The following is a 15,823-nucleotide window of genomic DNA, read 5'->3' on the forward strand; positions in this document are numbered from 1 at the left end:
ATTCCACCTTGCAGTGGCAGACCCAAGGAGCTCTAACTAGGTAGCTTAACAGAGTCTGCAAGTACCTACCCTCAGGAACAAAATTTGATAATGGGCTCTCCAACAGAGCAGAGACAGACCAAACACCATTCAATAGCTGGAATTTGAAGCCAGATAGGATTGAATTTGAAGCCAGATATTAAGATTAGAAATTAAATGTAATTTTTTAACAGGGACAGTAATTAACCATCGGTCATTTTATCAAGTGCCATGGTAGATTTTCCATCATTAGGCATTTTTTAAACCAAAACTAGATGTTTTTCTAAAGACCTGCTCTAGGAATTATTTCAGGGCTCTAGGCCGTGTAACAGAGGAAATCAGACTAAATGATTACTGGTCCCGCCTGGCCTTGGAATCTATTATTCTAACGAGGGGGAAGAAAGGCCTTGTTATGTTTCCCAGATCTAATGATCACTGTGCCCTCATTTAGAGTTCTCCTCAAAACTTACTTTTGAAAAGCCTTTCAATGCCAGTTCCACCAATGAAATGAAACACACTTAATTACCTTTTTAATAAAAGGACACCACTAACAAGTAGCCCACAATGTCAAAGCACCTTTTATACCTTGTTCTTCTTAAGGCAGTATCTCCCCCAGACTTCTGTCATCATCCCCATACTCTCTATAGCTTCAGCCAACTAATAACGCCAATTAAACTTCAGCCAACTAATAACGCCAATTAAGTATTTTGTCTTTTTATCTTCATATAGAGCACTATGCTACTAACGGCTGCAACACATAAGAACAAATAAGAAGGCAGGAGAAGCAAGAGTGGTGTTTATCTACACTAGCACCCCCTTAGTTGTGAACATTCCTGCAGCCAAACTACTATGAGCACCTGTTCAAAACATTTTGCAAAATTACCCTGGACTACAAAGTTCAAGCAATAACTCAAGGAGAGAGAGAGTGAGTGAGCAAATGGCAAGGCTGGGATTAGACTGAAACATGGGTGTGTGTGTGTGTGTGCGCGCGCGCATGTTCCTGACTCCTAGCTGCATGCTTTTCCAATAAACCCATGCAGATGCTTCAGCAATTATGTTACTCTGGTACTAGCAAATCTACCACTGCTGTCAATTGCCAAGGCCAAAGAGAAAAGTCTGGACAGATCATCTCTATGGCATCTGAAATGTGATAGCACCTTGAGCTGATGATATCAGTAAATTATCAGTATTTACTGCTCACCAAAGGCAAATTATCTTCAAAAAGAAACTGGGGCACGAACTCAATAGCACTGAAGGCAACTGAATAAACATATTTTTGTTGATATATTGGGAAACTTAACTATTTTGTCACATATACTGAAACAGCAGCACTCCTATCTCAACAGAATTTACCATGTCCACTGACGTCGTCTGCCAGGGCTTAGCACACAGGAATAAACGACGACAAGGTTTTGCCAATTGTGTAACTTGACAACAAAGTTCCTCTCTCTGCAAGCAGGTCTTTCAATCTCTCCTGTTGAAGCTGTTTCTTTCTGCATAAAACACTTAAAAGGGTCACCAAGGTGTGGGAGGCAAGGAGGAAGGGAGAGGAAAAAATAACTATAGCCTGGTGGTAGAACACTCGCCTAGTAGAATAGCTTCAATCGGAGAGACTGAGCAGACACCTGCCCCAGATTACTTCACAGTCCAGAGATTAGGGCTCTCTGCTGTGAGGTGAGAGACTCAAGATCACATCCTTTCCTTCACATTGGGAATTGGAACTGGAGTCTCCCATATCCAAAGTGAGTGCCCTAAACACAGGGCTAGAAGTTATAAAGGAAGGAATGGGCACCACCATCCCCTTCCTCCTGTTTTGGGAATCTAGACTTCTAGCTCTGGGCGAGGGAGGGAGCAATGTTTTCTATACTTGTGTCCTCTTCTCAGCTAGTAGAGCAATTGGAGGGTAAGATCTTTCTAGAAAAAAAACTGTTAAAATGACTTACAAAATATATCTTCTATGTCCATGCTAAACATTCTTTGTATACAGAAAAAATGAAAAGTGATTTTCAAACTGAATTACATTAGTTATTTTCTACTCTTAGTAAATCCTATCTAATACTTTGAGATCCTAAGATAGAAGGTGTGACATAACCACGAATGATTAGTACTATTATGCGTGCACTTGATGTTCCAGGATTTATTCCAGAAGATATTTCTTCCAGAGATCTGTCTGATCCACAAATAAGAGTAAATTCCTTCTTTAGGCAGTACTGACTGATACATGGAAGAAGTAGAAAGGGGTGTGATGAAAGACTGGCCATCCTAAAGAATGGATTTCAGAAGAAAAGACAGATGTAGATCTATCTGTTCTGGTCTTAAAAAAGATCCTGCCAGGATGTTCCGTTACCTATCAGAAGCCCTGACTTTGACCCTGAATCTGCTTGTTACTTCCTGTAAAGCATTCACCTGGTGTCTTGCCAGAACAAATATTTTAATGTAAAATGTAATAAATGGAACTAAAGGTATAACATCTAATTTAAAATTCCATATTGTGTAAACTATTGATATTAACGTAATTGAGTTTGTAAACAATCCATTTGTGTAAGCTAACCTTAGACATTGTATTGACCCAAAATATCTAGTGTGGCTCGTCTGCAAAATGAAGCATCAATGCCTGGAATTCATTAAAAGTGTTACATGTTTAATTTTTCCTGCCCTACAGCTCCATTGTCTCGTAAAAAATTTCCTTTGATGTCCCCCACTAAAAGAATTAAAGGAATAATGTAATTGAAATGTCATTAATAATTCACAGGACCCTCCTCCACCAGCAATACATCTGATGAAATATTAATTGAGCTCCACAGACTGACAGTCTGCAGAGGAGCACTTGCCTGTAATTTGAACCACGAGTCCTGATCTTGCTGTAGCTCAGACCTGCCAAGAAGGCAATTATCTGGATGGTCTTGCCCAATCCCATCTCATCTCCCAGAATTCCTCCTGCCTGCTGGCAGTGCAATTCCCAGAGCCACCTAACACCTGTCTGCTGGTACCTACAACAACAAGGAAAAAAACATGGCAAATGTTTGATAATACGGATCAGAACAGAAAGTACTCATGAATTAATCATTTGGCAAGGTCCTAATACTAGTTACAGTAACATGCTGCATGTGTGTTTTACATGAGTGCTGTATTTACAAGGTCATGCATTTTTGATGCACTTAGACATTATATGTGACAAATTCATTCTTTATGCAATGCTAAAACATTTCTAATTAAACTGATAGACATGGTAATTAGAGGGTATCTTATTTCATGTATTTTTAAAAATATTGTTAGAAGTAACTAGGGAAGCTGCTCTAACATCCAACGCTTTATTATCCCTTTGGAAATGGGGAACTTTAATAGGTAGGGGGTATAATTAGGGATACCATTTGGATTGAATTGGAAGGTTAGGCTTGTAATTGGTGGTGGGTGGGATTTATACTCCACTGCAAGAGGTGAACAGTTAGGTCTGTTAAAAGTTGGTTACTTTATATACAACCAGAAATTCATTTCAGAGACTTAAGCCTCTTTTCAATAAAGAAAAAGCTGACAGAAATAAAAAATATTGTGGAAGGCAAAGAACCAAGATCTGTCTGAGGGTGGGATGTAGCAGTGTGTTACTAGAAGAGGATACCATTGCAGTTACAATTCAAAGCGAAACTTGGAAAGAATGAACAGTGATGTAGAATACAATCTAATTTAAATAAAGATTAACGAAAGACAATGTAAAATGAAAAGTCAGAGTTGGGAGGCTAGACAGAGACTGATTTTAGGCCATACTTTTTATAACGATATGTCATAGTGCAAACAGGAATTACAGATTGAACCTCTCTAATCCGGCACCCTTGGGGTCTGACCAGTGCCAAACCAGAGAATGTGTCAAAACATGAGAGGTCAATATCATCTAGCAGCATTACTAACATTTCCACTGCTTTCCAAGCTCTTAGAAGACAGGTAGGGGTACATTAGAGTGGAATAATAGTACAGAACACTGAGAGCCAAGACTGGGGGCTGTAAACAAAATTTATGGCACCATGGGAAACTTGGCCACACCCATAAGTGGACACCTGGCTAACTAAAATCATGCCAGACCACAGATGTTGCCAAACCAGAGTGTGCCAGACTAGAGAGGTTCCAACAGATACTGTTTAAACTGAAGACGAGAATAAAAAATGAAGTGAGATAAACTTAAAAACATCTGTAATTTAAAAGGAAAAAGGTGCTTGAAGCATTTCTATACTAGTAATATTAGGGAGGACAAACATTATTGATTCTCCCCCATGTAACATGCATGTTGAGTAGAGCAGAGGCTGAGTACAGAAATGTAGATACTAATAGAATGGGGAAAGTTCACAGAGTGCACTCTTGGCTTTCTTTTGTAATTCTGTTTTACTTCTTTGAATGCAGAATGTTTAGGAACTCTGATGTATACAAACTCCCTATAAATGACTGCTATGGTTTTATTGATCATTGCACAAACTTAGGATGGGGTTCTTTCCTTAGGTATTTAGATGGAAAGCAAAATGAGATAAGAATGAAAAAAAAAATAAAGATTTGAGAAGATGGGAGAAAATCAAAGAACTATCTAACACCACAAATGTAATCACTTGAGGGATCACAACATAGCACTACAACATGGATTCCCCTAAACATAACATTTGTAGAGTGAATTAGGGATGTAAAAATCATGGGTTTTTTGTAAATGTGTACCCACTGAAATTTTCCACCTTAGTTTGTCAGTTTCATGCACATTATGGTGGTTTTTTATATTGACTCTGTCTGCATTCAAGATTATGACCACACAAATGTTAAAAATATTTCCAAATGCTCGTTTTTTCACTAGTAATATTATTACTAGTGAGATACTCTCATCCTAAACTAATTCTAATTCTGCATATCCTGACACCTTTCAATGCACTATTTCGCTACGTTCTGGCCTTCACTATGAAAACATGTTGGGAACCCAGTTAAAATACTTTGTGGTCTTTCCAGCATGATTGCTTTATGTGGCTAAAATACAATTCAAAGCCATGAAATTTCACAGCTACAGAATGGATTCAGTTATACATTTTACTTTTATGTTTAGTGGTGGGACAGAGGTATGCTCTAATAGCATTCGGAGGGAACTGTGCTGCAACTGGGTATCACAATATAATACTTCTCCTAGTATAGACAGGACTTCTTTCAGGTAGACGCATAGACAACGGAGTAAATGTACAGTTATGGCGCACTTACTTCTCATGAACCTGCACACTCATTCACTCTCACAGTGCTCCCTGTTCGCTGCTGCCCTCGTCAGAAGGGTTTTCAGTGGCTCAGCCCTCCAGCTAAGCTGCACATAACCTAAAATGAATCCTTCGGGAAGGACGATCACTGTATCCTTATTCGTATCTGTGGGCTCAGTTCTCAGTCCCTTCTGGGCTAGCTTTAAGTCAGTCCCTGTCCTGCTATGGAGCAGTGTCCCAAGGGCTTTCTCCCCGCAGACCCTTTGCCGTTAGCAGTTCTCTGGTGTCCGAGCTCTCCAGTCAGGTTACTGGCTTCCAGGATAACAAAGTTCAATGAATCAGTGTCCCTCTCAGATCTTTAGCCCCATCTCTAGGCCTATTTAAATCTGAGCCCTTTTCTCAGGCTTTTAGTCCAGAGGCTTAACTCCTTCTTGGGGTTTAGGCTACTTCCACAGTGGCTAGTGGAGGGACCCAGGCCCCCATTACTCTGGGTCCCTCCTGAGGGATCTTATAGACAGCTGCCACATACTGCTTTCATTTACTTGCTTGCTGCTGCATCCCACCCAGTTCGGTCACTTTCAGCCGGTAACACCCCTTAGGTTCTATTTGTCTTGTTCCCTATTTGCACAAGGTCTCTCCAAGCCTTGCTTGCCTGGAGAGTTTTTACAGCCTATCCCTACTTGGGCAGGTCCTCCCCACAAGACTCTCTCCATTTCCCAGGACTTTCTCTAACTTCTGGTCCCAGGAAGATCTGATCTGTTCAGGAAGCAGGCCCAGCTGCTCCTTTTAACTGAGCCTGCTGCGCTCCGATTGGCTGCTTCCTTGCAGCCTTTTTAGGCATGACCTTGAGGATCCACCTTTATGTCTCCTTTTCAGGGGCAGGGTATGGAAGGACCATAAGGCCTCCCAGAGGGGGCCACAAAGGGCCAGAACGCTGCATCACACAACTTACAATGAAAGCTAAGAGTCAATCATGGATTCTGTGATTTTACAAAAATGCCACAAATTCCTCAAAGTTCTAGGTCAGCCTCAGATGCAGGGCTCGAGTTTCAGCCAAAGTCTGAAGCACAGGGCTTCAGCCAGAGCTGCACGACCCGACGTATAGCTTCACAGGATCCCCTGTGGCATAGGGCCACAGGCAATTGCCTTTCTTGCTATTCCCTAATGCTGGCCTTGTGTACATTTCCATAATTTCATGTATTGCCCGTATCCTGTCTGTGACTTTTAATGAAAATATCCATGCCAAAAATCTTAGCCTTCATTAAAACTAACCCTGCTTCCCACTTTGTGTTTTACTCTTAGACTCATAGAATCCTAGGGCTGGCAGAGGCCTCAGGAGGTCATCGAGTCCAGCCCCCTGCCCAAGGCAGGACCAATCCCAACTCAATCACCCCAGCCAGGGCCTTGTCAAGCTGAGACTTAAAAACCACTAGGGATGGAGATTCTACCCCCTCCCTAGTGAACCCAGCCCAGTGCTTCCCCACCCTCCTAGGGAAACCATTTTTCTTAATATCAACCTAGACCTCCCCCACTGTAACTTGAGATCATTCTTCTACCAGCATTTCTAAAACCTGGTTTCATCATTGTATGAGGCAGCAGGAACACAGTTCATCTAACTCCACTTTCTTGAGAGCAGACAGGAATAGATGGGAGGAAACATATTGTTTATACGGTTTACTGAAGAAGGTAAAAGAGCTGATGTTTCTAGCAATGAGAGCAAATGTGTTTTGTATTCGATTAAATGGTGACAGAAAGCACCATGTAGAATTTACTGCTGTAAGCTTCCTTAGGTCAATATTTAGCCATCTTTGTACTCAAATTTGGTTAGAACTCAAAGTTTAATGTGTATTGACTGAAAGCCTTCATACATTGGAGACTTGTACATTTAACTTACAAGTCAGACAAATCATTCAATTGAATTGATCTTTTTAACCACTTAGGAAGTTTTGCTCACTGACTCATGCTTGCAGGGATACCCTTCATTAGGGAGGCTTATACGCTATGATTAATTTTTTGTTGTCTGTCTCAGTTGAATCTGTTATAGGAAGATTTCTGCATTACCTTTGTATAAACAATTAGAGATGTTGATCAGGGTCTTGTCAACCAAATATTTGTTCAATTTCTCTTTCAGAACTGGCATTTTAATTCTGAAGAACTGGGTCAAAGGTAGTAATTTCTTTGAGGTTATAAAACTACATGTTCCTGATTAAATGAATACCAGGAAACACTTATTACAAACCATAGTCACCTACAGAGCTAATTACAGTAAAAGTGGCATTATCCAGCACTTTTAGATACCAGAAAGTTCGATTAATGGGCATTTCTGCCATCTGTCCTTACAAATCCTCAAACTAGTAACCGGCATTAATTCACTGTGCAGGAATTATGCAACTGCACATTCTGCACTTTACTTTTATGCCAAAAGAAGCCCTTACTGTGGGCTAAAATAATGTTTAACCAGCCCTCCACGTTAATTGGTTAAACATATTATTTAACCAGGTAATTTTAAAAATGGGTATTTAATCCCTAGTTTAAATAGCAAGGCTTAAATATAATACGGATTATAAAATAGTTCTCAAAATCAGTCTTGCCCACAGTTTTTGCCAATAATCTAACTCTCGCTTTTCCACCACACAAAAGCACATTTTCCTAATTTTTATGCATCACAACTGAAGCACCTACAATCACAGTATGCTAATCTTCTCAGTTAAAAAAACAATCCTTCCACTCCATACCCCAGTTAAAATTCTGCATTATCAAGAACAGAAAGTGTTCTTTACAATGAAAAGCAGTTCTTAAATCTTTCTTCTGCCAGTAGATAAACTGATATATAGATACTCCCAAAAGTCACTTAATCATTTATTATCCATCTATTTTTTAACAGGAACCACAGGGATTACGCATCTGAATACAGGATAGTATACTTGGAAATGACAGCTAATAACTATTTATTTGCATAAACAGTCTGTACAGTTTTTTAATAGTTTATGATACCTACTTAAAAAGCTTTCTGAAGAGAAATCCTGGTACTCTGAAACCCTCATCAAATTCAGCATCACTTTCATCAGAATCTTCTTCTGCCATCCGACGCCGCTCTTTGTCTTTCAACCGTTGTTTATGCCATCTCCTGTCATGACATTAAGATTCACCATTCAACTACTGTGGTTACAACATACAATATGAAATTAAACTGATCTATGCTGCAAGTGAAAAACTCAAGATAAAATAGGAAATGGAAAAAGTTAAGTGTTTCTGCCTCTTCCCTCCTCCCCCCACAGTATAGTCTGTGAGAAAAAATACTATACAAAAGCTACATCGTAAAATCTCGTAAATAGTAAACCATCCAGATTACATGGTTAATCACACAAATGTTGGGAAATACCAAAATTTGCATGTGCACATCTTAATTGTCTCCTTGCGTAGATGCATTTCAATATGGTCTTCAGTGTTACTGCAGTGTTTAACTACATTTTTCTATGAACTTTGATTTCATTGTATCTATAGATCTAAGGGGGGAAATTTTCTGAAGAGCCCAAACAATTTAGGAGCTTAAATAGCTCCCTTTATCCAGGAAAAAGCCCATGTCACCTTACATGCTATTCACAGGAATCAATGGAACACAGCTATCTTTGGGGGACAAACCCACCCTTTAGCTGTTCAACGCTTTCAGTTTAAGGCAGAAAAGGATCATAGTTTTGAAATCAGAGAGAGATTTCAGGTATGCAGTATAATTTCCCAAGCTAGAACTTGGAGAAGTCACTGGAGTTGTCACTTCTCTTACGAAAAGAGAAAATATATTTAATAGCTAAAGTAGTTAGCATCCTGGACTTTTCTCTTATACAAAATATGTACTTCCAATAAGCACAGTATTCCCCAGTCCCCAGGCCGGGAGAAACTGATTCAGTATTGATTGAGTAGGAAGAGCACTGAATGACTAACACCACTTCACACAGCATGTAGGTTGTCCTCAGATGTCTCCCACTCCAGCTAAGCTTGCGCACTCAGAGAATTTTCACATAAGGTTATATAGCTATGGGACAGATGGAAAATGTGCTATCATGCTGCTGCTCTGGAGGCATGGCATAAGAAGAGTCATCAATATTTCAGTTAATAAAAGGTTACCACATACAGTAAGAACCAGATAATGAGATGAGTATTCTTTATAGCCTTTAAAAAAAACTGGTTAGCAGGAAAGCCTGTGCCTGCTGAAATTCTGCGACTTCCATCCCCAATGAAACTGTAGTTTTTCCCTCTGAAACATGCAAATTACTGACTCTTAAGTACATATCACACAGGAGACTAATACCTCACTGCAAAAACCATCATGAGGTGAAGGGATGAATTTAAATAACCAAATATGTAAGGCTAAATGAGGACTTCAGGGGAGATGGTGGGTATAATAAGCAGTCTCCATTTGAGGCGTGTAAGTGAACAAGGAGAGAGACGATTTGTTTAGGAGGAGAGTCCAAAATAGTTGCAAATAGTAGCAAAAGAATGAAAACAAGCTAAGGAAAATTTAGTCTGGATACTAGGATAAGCTTCTTAACAGTAAGATCTGCTATGCTGTGGAACAATCTTCCCAGTGAAGCGCTGGATGCTGCAGCTCTTGAATCTAGATTAGAGAAAGCACTGGCTAATATACTCTCTAGAACAATTCTACAATGGAATCCTAGAGGATGGACAAGATGGGATCCAATAGATCTTTACGGCTCTGCTTTATATGATGCATACACATTACAGCTGAACAAATAGGGCAATTTCTCCTACTAACATTTGAGCTCCAGTGGGAATGTTAACACACGTGAATTTTTAGTTAGCTCCAGCTCCCTCTATTGGCAAGACAGCTGTAACAGCAGAAAAAAATTACTGAGAGATAATGGATTAATAGGGTTTATTTTCAATTTCATCACAACAGGGTGAAAGATTACAGAGATATTGATATCTGAAGGATACTTACATACATTTTCTGAAAGTCATCCTTTCTTCCTTTGCTATATTACTTAATTTTCTCTTAAACGTCTTCTTATACAGTATTATGAGGGATTAGATACAAAGTGTATTGCATCTCAAGTGTTTACATGTGAAATAGTGGGTAAGGTAGTATCTTTTATTGGATCAACTTTTGGAAACACACAAACTTTCAGATTTCTAGAATTCTTTTTCAGGTCCGGGAAACTTAGGGATTTGTTAACATGTGCAGCTGTTTAGCCACACCACTGTAGCACTTTAGTGAAGACACTACTACGCCAACATGAGAGCTTCTCCTGTCCTTTGAGGATAAGGACTTAAGTCATCTACAGACTGATCACTTTGTGGGAAGTGCTCACCCACAAGCGATATGGTGTTTTTGTCTTATTTTTCTGCAAGAGTTAATTCAAGAGTCCTAATAGCAACTATGTGGGTGAAACCAGACAATCACTACACTAAAATTAACTTTAAACAGTCTGAATTAAAGGACTAAGACATTCCTTAGTGGTAGTTTTCCAACTTGAAAACTGTCGTCTCCCCACAAATCACTTGCGGCCTATGTTTGGGATCTCAGCAATATATCTGCAACTTTGACTCTGCAGAGCAACATCAAAGTTGACTACTGCTATCTATTCATCAATTAATTACCCGAGGAAATGGCCGAATTGTGAAACTAACCAGATCACGATGCTGGTCAGTTGCACTGAAGACAATTCCATTAATTAAGCATTTGGCTCCATTGTATAGGTGCTATAAGCCTGTCAGAACAAAACTGATGAAGAGGAGAAAGGAAGATGCAGAAAAATGAGTGAGAGGAGGTGGGGGAAGGGATAGCTGAGGTCTTCACATTAAAAACAGTTTCCTATCCAAAATTAAGTGGGTTTCAAATATGTATAAGCAAGTTCCTAAATTGTCTCGTAGCCACAGTCCAGGAAATAGTGTTTTCCTGTGATTAGTTTAAAAAGCAAGACACAGAAGTTACTTCAAAAATAAACATTCTTTTCTTGCACACCATTAAGACAGTCATACACATCTGAGAGATGCATTCTGGCTCGTTGAGGTATTTTCTACAGCCACAAACACATGTACTTTACCCCACCCTGTATAAAAAAGTTGAGAAAATGCTGTATTTCATTTACACACACTGAGTAGGTTTGAAGGTTTTTTGTTCCTACCAGTCACAGTTTATGCAATTATCCCAAAATAACGGTTAATTGATGGCAAAAATTGATAAATGCTGACAAATCACAGAATGTGGAGTTGGAAGGGACCTCTTATGATGGAGACATGGGTCAGAATTTGTTGATTAAATTAGTCTGCTGAGAAAAATATCACTAAGAAAAGTCAAACACAGAAGGAAGCACTATCAGAAACATACTAAAACATAAATTGCCAACTACATGATAAATTGATTTTAATGTCACTGAGATGCATTTCCCTTCTATTTGTGCCCCTGCAGTCAGTACTGAGACAACATAACGCACTTGTGGCAAACTGGGCAGTAATCTGTATAAGGAAAGACCCAATCTCAATTTTATCGTTTCAATATGAATCACCACTAAGTAGTAATGAAAGTTTCTTCTCCCCTAAGAAGAAATATAGTACCCTCTCCTGCATATCGGGGAAAGTGATCATGCAGCAGCCATAAGGACTACATCCAACAGAAATCACTGAAAGCTGCAGGTTCCAAATAATTGCGTCCCCACAGTCAAGTTGGTGTATTGTGAAGTTTATTTTTCTTTGGGAATGTTTCTCTTTTTCAAAGTTTGTATCTGCTACTTTACTGAAGTGTTACATTACAAGAAACAATTAGTATTAAAATAATTTGGTGCCACACCTCCTACACAGGTCATTGTAGTTTTCATTAGTAACAAGCTGATCTGAAATGGCTGCAATTTGTGACTACCTCCAATATTATCAAAGCTTGGTATTAGGTTACCATATGTATTAAGAAACTCTGTGAACATAATGCTGGATGCGGCCCCCAGCTTGCCTGTATCTGGCCCTCGAGGCTCAGGGTTCCCCCCCCCCACACACTGGGGAGCCTATGTTGGTACTCCAGCCCTCCCACTGCCCCACATCCTGGGGCTGGAGCACACAAAATATACTAGACGGGACTCTGGTGAGTGACAGGAATGTGGGAAGGGTCTTGCTCCTTCTCAGTCAGAGAGAGATTTTTGTACGTGGCCCTGGACTGATTTTTCTGTAGGTCCATGGCCCCTGACCCAAAAAAGGTTTCCCACCCCTGCTATAGTCCATGATACTTTAAGAATAAAGAATCAAGTTTTGCAGTCACTTGTTTTAGCTGTAAGGAAAGGACAGAAACATAATGTTTGCCAGAGTAGTTCAGATGGGTCATACAGTTCAGTATCCTTGCCCCAGCAGTGACAAATGTCTGATGGTTTAAGCATTTCAGTAATCAACTATATAATGCAGTATATAGGGTGTGAAAATTCCATACCAACCCTAGGTAAAGCCTTATTAGGATAACCGAGCAATTAAAAAACCCCAAATGATCCTGTATCATGTAACATGCTGCTTGAAATTCTTGGCAACCTAACCGAGAAATCTCTTTATTTTTCATGTTGTCAACAATCACTGATCCAGGAGCAGCCTCAGTCTGCAAGAGTAGTGAAGCAGCCATACATCATGCAATGAAATCATTCTTAATATAGGAGTGAATTCAGATAGCAAGCTCATATTCCATTAATTTCAATACCCAAGAAAGAAATTCCACAACAGAAGCACAGTAATGAACACAATATGGGTTTTTAAATATATTCAGGAACCAAGCTGAGTGTTTAATATAGTTTATACTTCTGTAACACAGTATGTTTTCTATTTTAGACAGCTAAGAATCCTTCACCGATTATTCTAATCTGCTAAATTGAGATGTTTGGAGTTACTTTTCTGATTGGATTTTTTGTGTGTATATGAGTAGATTTAATTGGTACGTCCTAGCAGATGATATACATGCACTTAATAGCACAAGCCTCAGAGAGTAAATTAAGACTGATGCAGACAATTATGCACTTGAGCTAGGAATGAAAGGTGTATTCAGAGAGTGCACCAGAATACATCTTCATTTGCAGCTTGGCACTGTCATTTTAAAGAGCAGGCACGATGCTCTGTCAAAGACAAGGTCTTCAAGGCAAAGTAATATTTCAGTATTTTTTATTTTTTAAATTTACATCTCTGAAATTATGGAGTGTTTGAGTCACGAACTCTCCCGGGGGGAGAGAGAGAGTATCAAATGCTGACCTGGTCAGGGAAAAAAAGGCAATTCAATCTTCATGTCATCTTATTTTTGGCAGAATTCTTTGGGGCCAACAATCATTTGCACTCCCACGAACTCAGGGGACTCTGAGACACACACAGGTTGAGAGGTGTAGAAATGGGAAACCTTTCCAAAGCTGACTATCTGCCTACGTCCACATCTATGTGAAAATAAAAGCCCCATGGCATAGTCACCACAGGCCCACGTCAGATCACTCCAATTCACAGTGTGTGGGCTTGCAGGGGTAAACACTGCTGTGCAGATCCTGCCACCAGCATCCCGTGTAAGTTGTGCACTTGTGTAGCTGCTCAGGAGAGATTCCCAATGCTGCCCAGCAGATTAGCAGAGCGCTCACAGCTAGGTTTGTGTTCCTCCTGGTGGTGCACATGCACATTTGCCTTGGTGCATAAAACAAAACTGATGCTGCTCACGTATGGGAAAAATGTGCACATAGATGGAAGAGAGTAGAGGGAACATTGCCTCCCCCCTCACTGCAGGATCCCAGGGCTCGGGCTCCAGCCTGAGCCAGCAAATCCACGCAGCAATTTTTCAGACCCAGAGGCTGAGGCAGCTGACCTAGGCCAACCGTGGGATTTGTATACCTGTGTAGACATATCCTATGTTTGATGGCTAAGGATTGAACTCTGAGGCAAGGAGCTCTCCCCCAGGCTGTCCTCTGGAAACCTATGGGAAATGCAATGCCTACTACCACACTATAGGAAGGAAATCTACACCCTGAAGCACCTGGAAAAAAGCACTTGTGGCTGCCGTGGAGACACGGAGGTAGAAGCAAAAGATCTCTGTACAGATGATCCCAAACTCTATGAATTTCCCTGAAAAAGACAGATGTTTACTTGCCAAGAGTTTGACAGATGCCACAAGTTTTTTATACAGGCTGTACCTCCCTAAACTGGGACTCTCTGGTTCAGCAACATCTGTGGTCCAGCAGGACCACAGATGTTCCTGGACCAGAGAGCCCAGGGGTAGGGTTTTCTGGCGGCACAGCTGGGAGCCCTGCAGCACAGTTGGGAGTCATGCAGAGCCCGTGGCAGCGAGCCTGGCAGGGGCAAGGGAGCATCGGTCCCAGGGAGCCCTTGCTAGGCTGGCAGCAGCGAGGTCAGGGCCAGAGCCCTGGCCAGAAGGAACCGGCAGCCGGAAGGGGTGGCAAGCTGGGAGGCCAGTGGCAAGAGATCTCCCCTGCTCCAGCAAATTCCCTCATTCAAGACCAGTCAGGTCCTGAGACTGCTGGATCAGGGAGATCCAACATGTATAAATATATGTAAGCTTTACAAATAAACATGCATGGTACTAATATTTATTTGTCTTTTTATCTTCTGAACATATGCAGGGGAAATCAGCAAAACACGCAATCATGAGCAATACAATCTTGAAGTTAACCAGGTTTTTCTTTGCCCTATTGTTACAAGGAAAGGTGGCAGAATTTTAGGGCTCCATAAGCCTAACTTAGGGCATTTCAGTCTGAAGAGACCTGTAGTTTGAGTATAATGCACTGTGATACCATAAAGTAGGAATCAAACCTCGTCCTTCACAACTACTGGAGTGATCAACTCTTTACCCATAATCATTTAGATGAGGGTGAATGGGCAACGATGACACAAATTTATATTTTTACTTTAAAAAACCAAATCTATCTCTTTGCTGAGCCAGAAGTGGGAGATTATACTAGCATCATCTTGTCCTCTTATTAATTCACTTCTTACTTGTTGTGCTTTGTCTTAAATTAGATTTTAAGTAGGGCTGTCAAGTGATGTGATTAATCGCACAATTAAAAAATTAATCATGATTAATCGCATTGTTGAACAATAATAAAATACCATTAATTTAAATATTTTGGATATTTTCTACATTTTCAAATATATTGATTTCAATTAAAGCACAGAATACAAAGTGTACTGTGCTCACTTCAATATCCATATCTATATCAAGATCTATAGCTATATCTTGATTACCAGTATTTGCACTGTAAAACCCCCCAAAAGAAACAGTATTTTTCAATTCACCAATTGAAGTATTGCAGGGCAATCTTTTTATTATGAAAGTTGAACTTATAAATGTAGAAATATGAACAAAAATACTGCATTCAAAAATTAACCAATGTAAAACTTTAGAGCCTACAAGTCCACTCAATCCTACTTCTTGTCCACTCAGACATTTGCCCACTTCTTGTTTACAATGTCACCTGAAAGTGAAAACAATTCTTCGCATGACATCATTGTAGCCAGCATCACAAAAGATTTGCGTACCAGATACACTAAAGACTTGTATGTCCATTCATGCTTCTATCATCATTCTAGAGCACATGGCATCCATGTTGATGACGGGTTCTGTTCGA

General features: G+C 40.1%; 1 protein-coding gene across 1 annotated transcript in view; it reads right to left on the reverse strand.

Annotated features, from left to right (window-relative positions):
- Positions 1 to 15,823, reverse strand: part of ERCC6 (ERCC excision repair 6, chromatin remodeling factor) — a 65,568-nt gene that overhangs the window by 33,984 nt on the left and 15,761 nt on the right. The window contains exons 5-6 of the mRNA XM_075934669.1: positions 8,224 to 8,352; positions 2,850 to 3,008 (exon numbers count right to left, since the gene is read on the reverse strand). Of these exons, the coding sequence (XP_075790784.1) occupies positions 2,850 to 3,008; positions 8,224 to 8,352 (288 nt within the window). The remainder of the gene's footprint in view (positions 1 to 2,849; positions 3,009 to 8,223; positions 8,353 to 15,823) is intronic.

This window comes from Pelodiscus sinensis, chromosome 8 (assembly GCF_049634645.1).
Source record: "Pelodiscus sinensis isolate JC-2024 chromosome 8, ASM4963464v1, whole genome shotgun sequence".
Lineage (NCBI taxonomy): Eukaryota > Metazoa > Chordata > Testudines > Trionychidae > Pelodiscus > Pelodiscus sinensis.